Below are 14,779 nucleotides of genomic sequence, written 5' to 3'. Positions count from 1 at the left end.
AGGTATTGAACCTGTGTCCTCATCAATACTAGTCAGATTCATTTATGCTGATCCTCCCACACAGGTTTTATAAACCAGATGGTTCTGAGTTTGAATGAGTGGGTGGGTTCTTTTATTTTGTGGCTCATCGATTTAAAATGACAGTACCTCCATTTTTGGGTCCTGTACCTAGTATATGGGTAAGTACCCCTATCCAGCAGCTATCATAATTTTATGAAGAATTCTGAAATCTCTGCACTCTGTCTATAATTCACAAGCTAGAGTCTTGATAATTCTGATAATTTAGAGGCAGTGCTTCCATCTGAGCAACTTTGTTTAGCTCAGCTTCCACGTGTTTATCTTAGAATGGAATTCAGCCTCCCCGAAACTCAGTGATGTAAACAACTGATTCTTTATGCCTACGGATTCTGTGGTTCAGGTATGGCAAGGATGGCTTAACTCTGTTCCGTGATATCCGGGGCTTCATCAGCGAAAACCAGGGGCTGGAATTATCTCGAGGCTTTTTGATTCATATCCGGAGCTGGGGCTGGGATGACTTGAAGACTTAACTCAGCTAGAGCTGCCAACCAAACACTTAACCGTGGCCTCCCCATGTGTCTTGGACTTCTTACAACACTGGTACTTGAGCCTATGCCAAGAGAGACAGGCGGAAGCTGCAGAGCCCTTTGTGACCTAGGCTTACAAGGCTTACAATTTCCATAGCATCACCTTCTCTCAGCTCTTCTGGCAGAAGCCGTTGGAAGCCTACCCAGATTCAAGCAGTGGGAGCAAAGGAACCCCCACCTCTCCATAGAGAGGCATCGAAGCCAATTTTTATAAAATACCTGGAATTATGGCTCAATCTGGGACATGTTGGGGCTTTTACTTTCTGCCTGTAGCAAAGTAAGCCGTACAATCTTTATTCCAACTCTTTAACTCCGCCTTTGTAGAATGAAAGTAGCCATAGCAATATGTAAACAAATGTCTGTGTTTCAATAAAACTGTGACCACTGAAATTCAAATTTCAAGTAGTTAGCAAGGATCACAAAATACCCTTTCTTTCATTCATGTTTTGGCCACGCCTGGGGCATGTGAAAGTTCCCAGGTCAGGGATTGGACCCAAGCCCCAGCAGTGACAGCACCAGACCCATAAATTGCTAGACCACCAGGGAACTCTCCAAATCCCTTTTATTTATTTTTATTTATTCATTTATTTATCTTTTTAGGGCCACACCTGCGGCACATGGAGGTTCCCGGGCTAGGGGTGGAGTCGGAGCTGTAGCTGCTGGCCTACACCACAGCCACACCAACGTGGGGTCCTCGCCTCATCTGCGATCTACACCACAGCTCACAGCAGTGTCAAATCCTTAACTCACTGAGCAAGGCCAGGGATCGAACCTGCATCCTCGTGGATGCTAGTCAGGTTCGTTAACCCCTCAGCCATGATGGGAACTCCCCAAAATACCTTTTAAAAACTACATTTAAAAATGTAAGAGTCATTCTTAGCCTATGCAAGAACAGGTAGTGAGCCAGATTAGAATATCACAGTGAGCTAGATCTGACTTTTTTAAAGTTAGAATTCTCCAAATGTATAGAAGAAACCCTTGAGTATTCCTTTAGAGTTTATGTTTGTATATGTGTGAGAGAAAGACGGAAGTGTTTGCAGTTTCCCTTTTCCTTTTAGAAGTGGGTTTGTGAAGATTTTGTTTGGTATTTTAGTCATTTTAAGCACACCTTATATTTATTCTGTTACAGAACATTTGTTCTTGAAAATGAAAGACCATCCTTGTAGGTGGGGAAATTAATTTTTTAATTAATTTAAATTGAACTTAATTTTTAAATTTAATTTTATTGTGGGCCTTAAAGAGAAAATGCATATTGTTGGTGGTGGTGTTTTTAGCCATACCTGTGGCATGTGAAAGTCCTCAGGCCAGGGATCGAACCCTTGCCACAGGGGTGACCTGAGCCACAGTGGTGACGGTGCCACTGGATCCTTAACCCAGGGAGCTCCATTTGTTGTATGTTTTAAAAATAAGTATTCCATGTTTGTCAAGATGTTATGATCCTTAGACCAAAAGATAAGGTCGAGGATGCTCTGGGGTATATTTCTTTGATCTTTATTCATTCATTAAATAGTTTTGTCTGCTGTAATTGCCAGGTAGTGTAGTAGGTGCAGAAAATAGAGAGATAAACAAAAGCATATGTAGTACCTTCCCTTACAGAGCGTACAGTCTAGTGGGGTAACCAGATGTCAAACAGATGATAACATGAGGGGGTGTATATGTACTGATAGTGAGTAGTCCTGTCTCTGTATTTGGGTTACATTTTGAAGAATTACCGGTATATTTGATGGCCTCTTTCATATTGCTTTGGGAAAGGAAAACCAAGGAATGAAATAGAAATATATAAAGATTGAGATTTCTTAGATTCGTTTCCTTCTTAAGAAATCATTTCAAATGGGGGCAGAACTAACCTAGAAGAACAATTTGGGACCTATTGGCTGAATTACAAATTGGAATTACTATTATTATTATTATCATCATCATCATTGTGTTTTGTTTTGTTTCGTTTTTAGGGCTACATCCGTGGCATATGGCAGTTCCCAGGTCGAATTGGAGCTGCAGCTGCCAGCCTACACCACAGCCACAGCAATGCTGGGTCCCCGTGCCACTGAGTGAGGCCAGGGATTGAGCCCACATTCTCATGGATACTAGTCAGATTTGCTTCTGCTACACCACAACGGAAATTCCTGGCATAATTATTTTTGAGTTTTTTTCTACATTTGATTTTCTCAAATTAGGCACCATTAACTTTGGGGACATATAATTCTTGGTTATCAGGAGTAGCTCTGTGTGTTGTAAGAGGATCCTGGCCTCCACCAACTAGATGCCAGTAGCACCGTCCACCAAGTTGTAACAGTCAAAACTGTCTCCAGACTTTGCCAAATGTCCCCTTGAGAGGCACAATCACCGGTGGTCTTGATTAAATTGGGAAGTTAACTGTATCTATACATTTTATTGCAAAGACCTCAGCAAGAAAAATGTGATTTTTTAATTTTTATTTTTTGCCAGTCTGGTGGCATATGGAAGTTCCCGGGCCACGGATGGAATCTGAGCCACAGGTGCAACCTACACAACGCAGTGGCAATGCCAGATCCTTAGCCCATTGTGCCTGGCCAGGGATCAAACCTATGCTTCCACACAACCCAAGGAGCTACAGATATGGTGCCGGATCCTTAACCCACTGTGCCACAGTGGGAACTCCCTACATTTTTATTAATAGTAAAAACTCTAGCTCAGGGAGTCTTACTGCAGGTGGACTTGTTAGTTTTTTAGACACACAGTTTGTCCTTTGAAAATGTTGAAGTGGATTTGGACAACCCATTGCCCCATTAAACATTACACTCATCCTCTTATGTCTGGAAAATTTTCTAAACTTCATAGTTTGTACAATATTTAACAAGGCTGAGAACCTCCATTATTGAATTGAAACTTTGAAAGTGCTCAGATATCCCCGGAAGAAAATCAAATTTGAAAAATGGCTTGAAAATAACAAATAAAGATGCTCTGATTTGGCTTCATGTTCTCAGCCTGTAAGCTGCTGAATTGTGTGAGATGCATGACCCAGAGGAGGTGATTAGTTCCCCTCTGGTGTGCTGATAATGAATAGCTCTACAAAACCAATTAGCTATAATTCTATCAGTCATTTCATTTGGGTAACGTTTTGTTTAAGGGGAAGAAAAACACACCATTTTCCTTGGAGATCTGTAATTAAGCTGTGATATTTGGTGGGAACAATGAAGGAAAAAGCAGTATGCTTAGCAATTTGCTTTTGCTATTCCCATATGAAAGTCTATTATGATAAAGCGTTTATGATGAAGTGTTCTGTTCACCGCAGTTAGGAAAGACATTTGTCCACGTGAAAGGTGTAACAGACCAAGCACAAGGATATTTCTAACTGTACATTGTGTTTTGTACGGATATCTTCATTGCACAACTTCTGAGATTTGCCATTCACGTGAAAGGCTTTAAATGGCGCCCCCTGGAGTTGTGTGGCAGAAGACACTGAATGTCACTTCCCTTCCTTCATATAGTTTCCCCCTGAAAAACCTGTACGAATCCAGAACCATGAATAGTTTTTACTTCCAATCACTATTGTTGCTCGAATTGTACCTCCAAATACCAAAAATCATGCCTGCAATGATAGCAATAGACTTTGTTTTCCTTTCTCCAGCAAGGCATTTTATGGAAGAATATTGTCCTATTTGTATTTGAACATGGGAGACATTTTTAATGTATCATTCTCTATTATCAGATAGAAGTTATTATTTTATCACTATGTGAGTATCCTTCTTTGACTTCTGGGCATTTTGCAGTTTTTGTTTCAATTTACACAGTGAAATAAGACTTGGGTGTGTGTGTTTTACCTGAAGTTTAATACATGTAGCTTGTGACACAAATGAATTAGCTTATAGGAAAAAGTACAACGGGTTATTGGCCTTTCCATTTATTTTGCTTATTCTCATCCCACAGCTGGCCAAAAAAATCCGAGAGAAGTTCAACCGTTACTTGGATGTGGTCAACCGGAACAAGCAAGTCGTAGAGGCATCCTACACAGCTCACCTCACTGCTCCTCTCACCGCAATCCAGGATTGCTGCACTATTCCGCCTTCCATGATGGAGTAAGACTCGGGGTCTTTTTGTTGTTTTAATCAGGAATTGAGTTGCTTTTCGTCCATAGTCTAATACCTGTTTACTGCAAGACATATACTATTCCTAGCTTAAGAAGCCCCTCATCTTGACATAGATAGGTAATTTTTAAAGAAGTGTGATTATAGCCAGGACATTCCTCTCCTGCTCACCTCTTTGTCAGGCTGGAATCCAGGCTCAAAGGTATGAAGTATTATTTGAGTACAGAGTTGACTAAGTCTAGAAAATTGCACGTGTTAACCAATGGATCATGGGTCTGATTCCGGTAATTTGCTTAATTTAAAGAAATACTTTCCTTCTTCGATAAGAGTAACAAAAGTTCCCAGGGCATATTTTATAGTGCCTTTAAAACTACCAAGGTAGATGTGGCTTCAGATACTGTTGGAAAAGAATTAGTATCTGACTGGTTGAGGATACTTTTATTTCTTGGCATAGTGATATCTGGAGCGGGGTAGGGTCATGTGATGCTGGAAATTGTAGCAGAAAGAACACTTACCTGAGGATACAAAGAACTTAATTTTGATTTGGTCTCTAATGAGCTATGTGACCATACCATGTTACTTAATGTTTATTTTTATGCACAGTTTTCTATCAGTGGCTAATAATCTTTATTATACCAGTTTGGAATTTGCTGTTGACAATGACCAAAAGATGTTAATAAACTTTAAAAATGATGAGTGTAAATGTTCACTATAATTAGTACGTATCACCCTTCTTTTTGCACAGCAGGTGCTCTTAAAACTGTGCAAGTGGTGAAGAAAGCATTGTCTTTTGGTGGCTAAATGATGCTTTGCTTCTGCAAACAAGTTTTTACTTGTTATAGTTTCTTAGCAGGCTGTGTAGGTAACAGAGGATGCTCAAGTCATTTTATTTCTCCATCTGTGTGATGTTAGGATGAGCCTTTTTCTCTGACTTATGCTACCTGCAGCCTAGAGAAGCTCATATTAATTGTTTACCAAATGGAAGATGTATACAGTTTGGAATGAGACTGTCTGAATACAAATCTTAGCTCCAGAACTTAGTTCTCAGGTGTCTCAGCTATTTGATGTCTTCGATCCCATCTGTCTCCATCTCTAGAATGAGAACAATAATGGATACCTCACAGGGTGTTGTGAGCGTTCAATGAACTCAGTTGTGAAAGTACTTTGCAAATCAGAATGTTCTAAACAGAAATTAGCCATCATCTTTACACGCCTTCATACCATAGCGAACATTTCATGTTTTGTTTATTAGGTTTCATGAAACAAGATGTCCTTTTTTAATGCTTGCGGCATCCGTAACTTAACGTTTTAGACAGTTTATCTCTAATCTGAAAATGAGGGTCTAGTTGGGTTTTGAACCAAAAGAAAAACCATTTCCTGAATGAGAGAAAAGATATTCTAGTAAGGAAGAGAGGTCCTTAGAGCTAGAATAACGCTTCAAACAGTGGTTCTCAGCCAGCGTCCTCCACCCCGGCCTTGTTCCCAGGGATATCTGGCAATATCTGGAAGCATTTGCTGTTGTCACAGTTGGAAGGCGGGGACAGTTGCTACTGGCATCTAGTGAGGAAAGGTCAGGGCTGCTCCAAACATCCTATGATGCACAGGACAGCCCCGCAAAACAAAGGATTGTCTGGCTCACATTGTCAGTGGTGAAGAAGTTGCTTCCGAAGGTGGGAGAGCTTGGTGAATTCCGAAGTGGAACTGTAGCTCGAGGTGAACCCAAGAGCTTGAACTGACTGGCCTCTACTTGTAAATCTACTCCAAATATCACCTTGCTATTACTTTCCCACCTCTTGAATTTCTAGTAATGTTTCAAGAAGTAACTCAACAGTTTGCCTCACTCCGTGGCTTCCTATTGCCTTCCCCCCGCCCCCATTTACCTTTTCCCTGGAGAGTTTCCTTGCTCCCCCATCTTTCCTTCCCTTGCTGACTCTCCTACACCTCGCTTAGAACGGAGCACTGGATTATCACGTGGTGCGCGTGGAAGGTCTGCCTCCTCTGCTGCTCTGGGCACAGAGGACAGCTCATCCATCTTCACCCTGGTACCTCGTAATCATGTTGGATTACTCTTTGTTGGAATGTGGAATGATTTGAATGTGGGGCTGAGTAAGTGGATGTTGACGCTCAAGAAAATTATTGGGTGAGGGCCAAATACTGGTCATAATTAATAGTTAGGGCAACATATGACACAGCAGAGAGGTGCTGTGGTTCCTCAAAGCAGAGACGGTACCAGGTGGATACCAACGCAAAAGATTCTATGAACTTTAGACGTGTACATCTTGGAGTTCCTGTCATGGCGCAGTGGTTAACGAATCTGACTAGGAACCATGAGGTTGCGGGTTTGATCCCTGGCCTTGCTCAGTGGGTTAAGGATCTGGCGTTGCTGTGAGCTGTGGTGTAGGTCACAGACGCGGCTTGGATCTGGTGTGGCCGTGGTGTAGGCCCGCAGCTGCAGCTCCAATTCGAGCCCTAGCCTGGGAACCTTACACATGCCACACATGCAGCCCTCAAAAGCAAAAAAAAAAAAAAAAAAAAAAGGCAACCATACAAAGGAACCTATTTACAAAATAGAAACATATATACAAAAGCAGAAACAGATTCAGGGACAAAGAATCTAAACTTATGGTTACCAAAGAGGAAGTGAGGGAGAGATGAATTAGGAGTGTAGGATTAACTGATACTACCATTTGTAAAATAGATAAACAACAAGTCCTACTGTATAGCCCCAGGAGCTGTACTCAATATCTTATAATAACGTATAATAGAAAAGTATCAGAAAGAGATAGCGTGTGTGTGTCTGAATCACTTTGCTGTACACCTGAAACTAACACAATGTTGTGAATCAATTATACTTCAATTAAAAAAGGACAAAGGAGGGAGTTCCCGCCGTGGCTCAGTGGTTAACGAATCCGACTAGGAACCATGAGGTTGCAGGTTTGATCCCTGTCCTTGCTCAGTGGGTTAAGGATCCAGTGTTACCGTGAGCTGTGATGTCGGTCGAAGATTCGGCTCAGATCCCACGTTGCTGTGGCTCTGGCGTAGGCCGGTGGCTACAGCTCCAATTCGACCCCTAGCCTGGGAACCTCCATATGCCGTGGGAGCAGCCCAAGAAATGGCAAAAAAAAAAAAAAAAAGACAAAAGAGTGTTTATCTTATTTGATCTGGTCATTTGGATGAATATCACAAAGAAGTAGACACATTTATACAAATAAATTGGTAAAGAAAGTCATTGTAGTGCCATTTAGAGAAAGAATATTGTGAATACCCTGAAATTTTAATGATAGAGATTGGTTATTATTCATAAAAGTGATAACATGATAAGATGCATCCATGCTGTCGAAGAGAATTGTCTGACTTCTGAAAACAGCCATATATGCATGCGCCCATGTACATATGCATCAAAATGTTTTGGGGTAAAGACAATGATTTCCGTCTTGAATGTGCCGAGATAAGAGGTGCAGGCCATCTGGGTATTTGGCAAAAAAAAAAAAGTGGTCTACCTTTAGGTGGATAAAATAAAACATAAAATGTAGTTTCTGCCCTCCGGGAATCTCTCCTTTAGTTTAGTTTCTCATCCATGAGACCTCAGTTAGACCCTTAGAAGGACGAGCTGAGTAATGAATAAGCAAACTAGTATGAGAGGCTAGACTTGTGTGTTGGACGTGGGATAGAGACGCTCTGGAGCTGCCGTGAACCTTCTCCTCACTGGGCGTAACTGACAAGCCAACCACTACCATCTGGGGTGAACCTTGTAAAACCAGAGCAGTTCTGATGAATAAGCTAAGTCATCAGAAGATGTGCAGGTGAACATAAAACAGGTTCCCTCTGGCGACATGTTAAAGAGAGATCTGATCACAGCTGTCTGCAGCCCAAAGTGCCAATGACAACTACCCTTCTCTTAGGCTGAGTCTTTTTGGCTTACCCAGAGCCCACTCACCAGGGAAATGTGTGTAGGAATTTCTGGAGCGAATGCTGAGCTGATGCTTTTCTGGCCATTGGTTGAACACAGACACTCTCTAGAATTAAGAGGCACCCTCCCCTTTTAATGAGGATTCAAAGATGGCAAAGTTAATAGGAAGTTTTTTGTGTCAGCGCAAGTAGGAATGCTTAGCTGCCTTTCTTGCAGTCTCTCCTAAAATGTGTTCATGTGCATCTTCCAGCCATTGTGGTATCCCATCAAGCACATTTTTAGTCTCTCTTTCCTATATTTCAATCCCTCCAAGAAAGTCTATATTTTCAGTCTCAGGGAGTCCATGTTGGAGTTCCATGCAAAAAGGAGGAATTCTCAGTCTTGGGAAGCAATTTAAGGACATGACTAAAAACAGTTTATATTATCCTCTATGTCAAGAGAGACTGTTTTCTTATGGAAATAACAAAGTTGCTTTTTAAAATAAATATTCCTGAATTCTAAAATGCATTCAAGGAAAATACTAAATGAATGTGACCTGCATTCTAAAGGTGATCCATAAGGCAATGAGTGAAGTCAACAGAAAACGGACTCAAGATTGTTGAGAAAAGTCCTTCCAAATTGTAAGATTTTACAATTCTACAAAGCAAACTTCTTTATTCCTTTGAACTGGCCACATGCAGATGCATTTTATACCGCTATTGTAATAAATATAAGCAACTTGACTTGAGATAAGGGATTGCCAGCCAGTCTCAGATCTGGATCTTATCCATTCTTAAATATCCGGGCCCTGCAAACATTGTTTAAAACACCACACTGGCCCAGTAGCCCTTGAGCTATCTGCTGCTAACATTGTGTAAGTATCTGTGGCTTATTGACCTTGCTTCCCAACTGTATTAAAGATGAGGTAGTATTAGGCCAATATTTTTTATGACTGATTTCAGCCAATATCTAATTTTTATTTTTTGCTTAAGGCCTAGAATTTTATTTTTACTGATTTACAATCCACATTTGATTTTTGTCACAAACGCTTGATAGTGCATATTTTAAAAAATAAAATGCCCAATTCTAGAGAGCAGCTTTAAAGTATTCTATTATAGAACACTCTGCAGAAATACACCCTGCCGGTTATACTATGATGACAACAGATAGAACCTGCAAAACAGAAGAAAATTGATTTTTCAGAAGATTTTGCTACTTTCCTTCTCAGAACAGTCAACTCTTCTTACTCAGGAGCCCTGGATGTTCTTTTGTTCAGGGTCCTGTGTAGTGATTAGGTATTCCATCAATATTTTTTGAAGGAAGAATCTGAAGAGCTAATAATCTCTAATGTAGAAAAAAATAGGCTGTGGCTTAATCTAAGACAAACTCATTTTCAATGGTGTCACCATAAATATCATGATTTTGAGAGTAAGCTTATTTATTCTTGTAATTTAATTAACAGCCCCCTTTGTGTTGAAATGGGTTAAGCGCTGAGGGTCCGGAAGATGCCGGGCAGCTCCTTTGCAAGGGTTACACAGACATACAAACACATAGTAAGGCTCTTGGGCTATATTTGGCCTATAGATGTGTTTCTCTTGTCCTCACAAGATATTAAGGGTTTTCAAATTTGCAAGTTTTGAAATATGTTGCTAACATGTAAACTATGGGGGAAATTCTACATTTTAAAAATCCAAATTTCTGTCCTCTAAATTGAGATCTGGCAGTGGTGGGCTCACCTTCCCACCAGGCAAGAGCCAAGCTCTGTAAAGAGCAGCTCCCTTTGAAATCAGAGTCTGCGTTCTCCCCTTCAACACAGTCCCCACTGGTCCCTGTCGCCCGACACCCAACCCATTCCCAGCTTACATTACCTGTGTGGCCTACATTCACTCCCAATCTGAAAAGCCTATATATTTTTTTTGGGGGGGGGTCTTTTTTGGTCTTTTTGTCATTTCTTGGGCCGCTCCCACGCCGTATGGAGGTTCCCAGGCTAGGGCTCTAAGCACCAGCCTACACCAACCAGAGCTACAGCAGCGCAGGATCTGAGCTCACGGCAACACCGGATCCTTAACCCACTGAGCGAGGCCAGGGATCGAACCCGCAACCTCATGGTTCCTGGTCGGATTCGTTAACCACTGAGCCATGATGGGAACTCCAAGACTATATAATGTTAATACAAGTTTTAAACATCTTAGCCTTGTGCATTCCCTGATAGGCCATCTTAAACATGCATGCTCATTCTGCCAGGTTTAAAGAATATAGCTCCCTTATGTATAACTCTGGGAAAATTCATCCCTGAAACCTGGCTCACCACAAAGGCAGGGTTCTGCTGTGCACATGTGAAGCTATTGTTTAGTCAGCAGACCCTGCTAGCCCTTGACTTTTACATAAACCAATCAATAATTTTATCTTCCATATCTTTCTTCTTTTCATGACCAAGTTTAGTTTATTCTCAAAAATTCAAGAATGAGTTAACATTAGAAAACCTTTTTTTTTTTTTTTTTTTTTTTTTTTTGAGCAGGAGGGCTTTTTTTTTTTTTTTTTGCCTTCTCTAGGGCTGCTCCCGTGGCATATGGAGGTTCCCAGGCTAGGGGTGGAATTGGAGCTGCAGCCTACACCAGAGCCACAGCAACGCGGGATCCGAGCCGCGTCTGCGACCCACACCACACAGCTCATGGCAACGCCGGATCCTTAACCCACTGAGCAAGGCCAGGGATGGAACCTGCAACCTCATGGTTCCTAGTCGGATTCATTAACCACTGAGCCACGACGGGAACTCCTAGAAAAACTACTTTTAAACTCAAATGAATTTTATTTATAGTTGCACAGCCATCACCACAACCCTGTTTTATAACATTTCCATCTCATACCGCTAGCCCATCCCCCCCATAACCTGTCTCCTTAGGTAACTGGAGTTTTTCAAATTCTGTGGGTCAGTTTCTATTCTGCAAAGAAGATCATTGTATCCTTTTTTTAGGTTCCACATAAGTGAGAGTATATGACGTTGGTGCCTCACTGTCTGACTAACTTCAGTTAGCATGACAATTTCTAGGTCCATCCATGTTGCTGTAGATGCCATTATTTCATTCCTTTTTATGGCTAAGTAATATTCCATTGTGTACATGTACCACATCTTCTTTAGCCACTCCTTTGTCGATGGACATTTAGGTTGCTTCCATGTCTTGGTTATTGCATATAGTGCTGCAGTGAACATTGGGGTACATATATCTTTTCAAGTCATAGTTTTCTCTGGATAGATGCTCTGGAGAGGAATTGCTAGGTCATATTGTAATTCTACCTTTACTTTTTTTAGGACTCTCCATCCTGTTTTTCATAGTGGTTTTACCAATTTACATTCCCACCAGCAATATTGGAAGGCTCCCTTTTCTCCACATCCTCTCCAGCATTTATTGTTTGTAGAGTTTTAGATGATGGCCATTTGACTGGTGGAAGGTGATAGTCTTCCATATCTATTTTTCTTCTTTTTTTTTTTGGCTTATTAGGGCTGCGCCTTTGGCACATGGAAGTTCCCAGGCTAGGGGTTGGATGGGAGCAACTGCCACCAGCCTATGCCACAGCCATAGCAACACGGGATCCAAGCCGTGTCTGCAGCCTACACCACAGCTCATAGCAAGGCTGGATCCCCAACCCACCGAGCGAAGCCAGGGTTCAAACCTGTATCCTCATGGATCCTATTTGGGTTCTTTAACCACTGAGCCATGAAGGTAACTCCCTTCATATTTCTTACTCCATTTCTCTCCTTCCTTCTCCAGCACCTTTCTCCTGTAGGTGTTCCTACTTGGTAGCATTCTCTTTTTTTTTTTTTTTTTTGGTTTATTGCTGTCTTTAAGAAGACAGGAACAGTGAAGGAGGAACTACTGTGAAGACATGCTTAGATTTTTTTATTTTTATTTTTTTGCATCTCCAAGTGGGATTCATTGCTGTTATCCTCAATTAATGCTTGTTAAGCGGATAAGCATGAAGGGAGCCGGCACTAAGGCATCTAGGCCAGGTATGGGATGAACACAGTAATATCCTGATGGAGCTGCAGTAGGTAAGCAATTTGTTTCCAAGGCTGGGAGACTTCAGCTGTGTAGAGAATTCGCTCATATCCGTCAGGGGAGATGTAAAAATCTTCATTGATTCCACAACATGAAGAAACTCTAGGAACCATTGTGAAATTGGATTCCTGCTATTTTACAAGGAGCTCTTGAAGTTGGGCATCCGCTAAGCTTGGTAGTCACTGGGGAGGGCACATAGGACTCATCTCACTTTCTGAGATCCCAAATTTAATGCATCCTTTTTCTGGCATCCTCTATAACTATATGATGTCAGGAATTAAGTCTTGTCACTCAACATTATTAAGCGTATTGTGCTTCAGATAAAGCAGCTAACATGGGTTTGGATGGAAGAATATGGGCTCCTGATTACAATTCTTATGAATAAGCCCCTAATATAATTCTGTTAGCTAGGGTTCTCCAGAGAAACAGAACCAATAGGATGTGTGTGAGAGAGAGGAAGACAGATTTATTGTAAAGAATTGACTCACATGATTGTGGAGATCAAGTCCAAAATCCACAGGGTAGCCCAGCAGGCTGGAGACCCAGGAAAAGTTGCCATTCCACTCTGCTGGCAGAATTCCTTCTTGCTTGGTGCAAGATGTATGTGTCAGTTTTTCATCTGTTAGGTCCTTCAGCTAATTAGTTAAGACCCACCCACAAGTCCACTGATTTCAATGTTAAATCTCATTCTGATAATCCATTTGCAGAAACATCCAGGATGGTGTCTAACCAAATATCTGGGCACCCTGGCTCAGCCAAATTGACATATAAAATGAATCCTCACACCCTCTTAGAGAAAGGATAGAAAATTGAACTGCAAAACCTACCTTGAAGTTGAATTTTTGTTACCCTCAGATTTAGATTGGAGGATTCCAGACTCTCATTACTGGAACTTTCTAGTGTTCTCCTAGACAGCTTCTCTTTAAAAAAAAAAGTTAATGCCCATGCTAATGAGCTGCCTGTAAGAGTGTAGGCATTTGAATAAGACTTTATCCATGTAAATTGGTTATATATTTTATGGTATGATTTAGATGTTGTGCAAATTTCCTTTTTTTTTTTTTTTTTTTTTTAAGTTAAGGTCTATTTATTTATTTTTACAGCCACACCTGAGGCGTATGGAAGTTCTTGGGCTAGGGGTCATATCAGAGCTGCAGCTGCAGGTCTTCACCACAGCCACAGTAACACCTGATCCTTAACCCACTGAGCAAGGCAAGGGATCAAACCCGCATCCTTAGGGAGACAATGTGGAATAAAGTGCTGAGCCACAATGGGAATTCCAGATGTTGTGCAAGTTTCTATGCTCACATTTTTTAAGTTCATTAAGTATTATTTACATTGTAGGAGCTAGGACTAAGTTAGGTGTTTTTTTTATTTTTTATTTTTTTTAGGGCCGTACCCACGGCATTTGGAGGTTCCCAGGCTAGGGGTCCAATTAGAGCTACATCTGCCAGCCTACACCACAGCCACAGCAACATCAGATCCAAGCCGAGTCTGCAACCTACACCACAGCTCATGACAATGCCAGATCCTTAACCCACTGAGTGAGGCCAGGGATCGAACCCGCACCCTCATGGTTCCTAGTCAGATTCATTTCTGCTGCACCATGATGGGAACTCCTAGAGAGTTATTTTTAATTTTGATGATTAACATGCTGACCCATAATGTTCTGATTCCTATACTAGGCTCCTTAGGATTCTTTAGGGACTTCAGAGCATCGAGTCAGGGTTTGTGATTGCTTTTTTTAAAAAAACTGAACTCAAATATGAGCTTTCTTTCATTTTTAAAAGGAGGCGAGCCTCTTTTTAAATTTTTTATTTTTAAATCAATTCAGTTTTCCACGGTGGGAAAGAAATATCTTGAGCAGTAAAGACAGTTTTCCTTTCAATGTGAGCTTACTTGTGATACAGATCGTATCATAGGAATGTGTGCTAAGACTAGCTGAACCTTTGCTCTTCCAATTTGCTGTGTGATCTTGGAACGTTCCCTTAACCCTTTTAGTCCACAGTTTTCTCACTATTAATTGACCCATTTGAGCTATACTCCAGAGAGCCACCTATGGGCAAGCTTCTCCTGCTGCCCAAATTTCTAAATTCTAGATTGATTAAGAAATTTGTCTTCATCTTTTTCCGAGCTACCTAGGGAAAAAAAAGATATTATGAGGCA

The 14,779-nt window shown here is 41.2% G+C and overlaps 1 protein-coding gene and 1 long non-coding RNA gene across 10 annotated transcripts in view; both read left to right on the top strand.

Annotated features, from left to right (window-relative positions):
- Positions 1 to 14,779, top strand: part of CACHD1 (cache domain containing 1) — a 404,129-nt gene that overhangs the window by 286,345 nt on the left and 103,005 nt on the right. For 7 of the 9 annotated variants that reach the window (XR_014808082.1, XM_084964826.1, XM_084964829.1 and 4 more), the window contains one exon: positions 4,512 to 4,660. The exons of the other annotated variants lie outside the window; for them this stretch is intronic. Coding sequence is in view for 6 of the 7 variants with exons in the window: in XM_021096540.2 (XP_020952199.2) it covers positions 4,512 to 4,660 (149 nt within the window). In the remaining variant the exon portion in view is untranslated. The remainder of the gene's footprint in view (positions 1 to 4,511; positions 4,661 to 14,779) is intronic. 9 annotated transcript variants of the gene reach the window in all.
- On the top strand, positions 5,797 to 10,515 carry LOC146402892 (uncharacterized). Its single transcript, XR_014808110.1, has 2 exons — positions 5,797 to 7,093; positions 7,726 to 10,515. It is a non-coding gene; the product is annotated as an uncharacterized LOC146402892 (long non-coding RNA).

The sequence above is a fragment of the Sus scrofa genome, chromosome 6 (assembly GCF_054392235.1).
Source record: "Sus scrofa isolate SSC_HxYL_T2T_F1_AM1 chromosome 6, Sscrofa_HxYL_maternal_Yorkshire_Landrace_v2.0, whole genome shotgun sequence".
Lineage (NCBI taxonomy): Eukaryota > Metazoa > Chordata > Mammalia > Artiodactyla > Suidae > Sus > Sus scrofa.
This window is presented reverse-complemented; position numbering and strand designations above follow the sequence as displayed.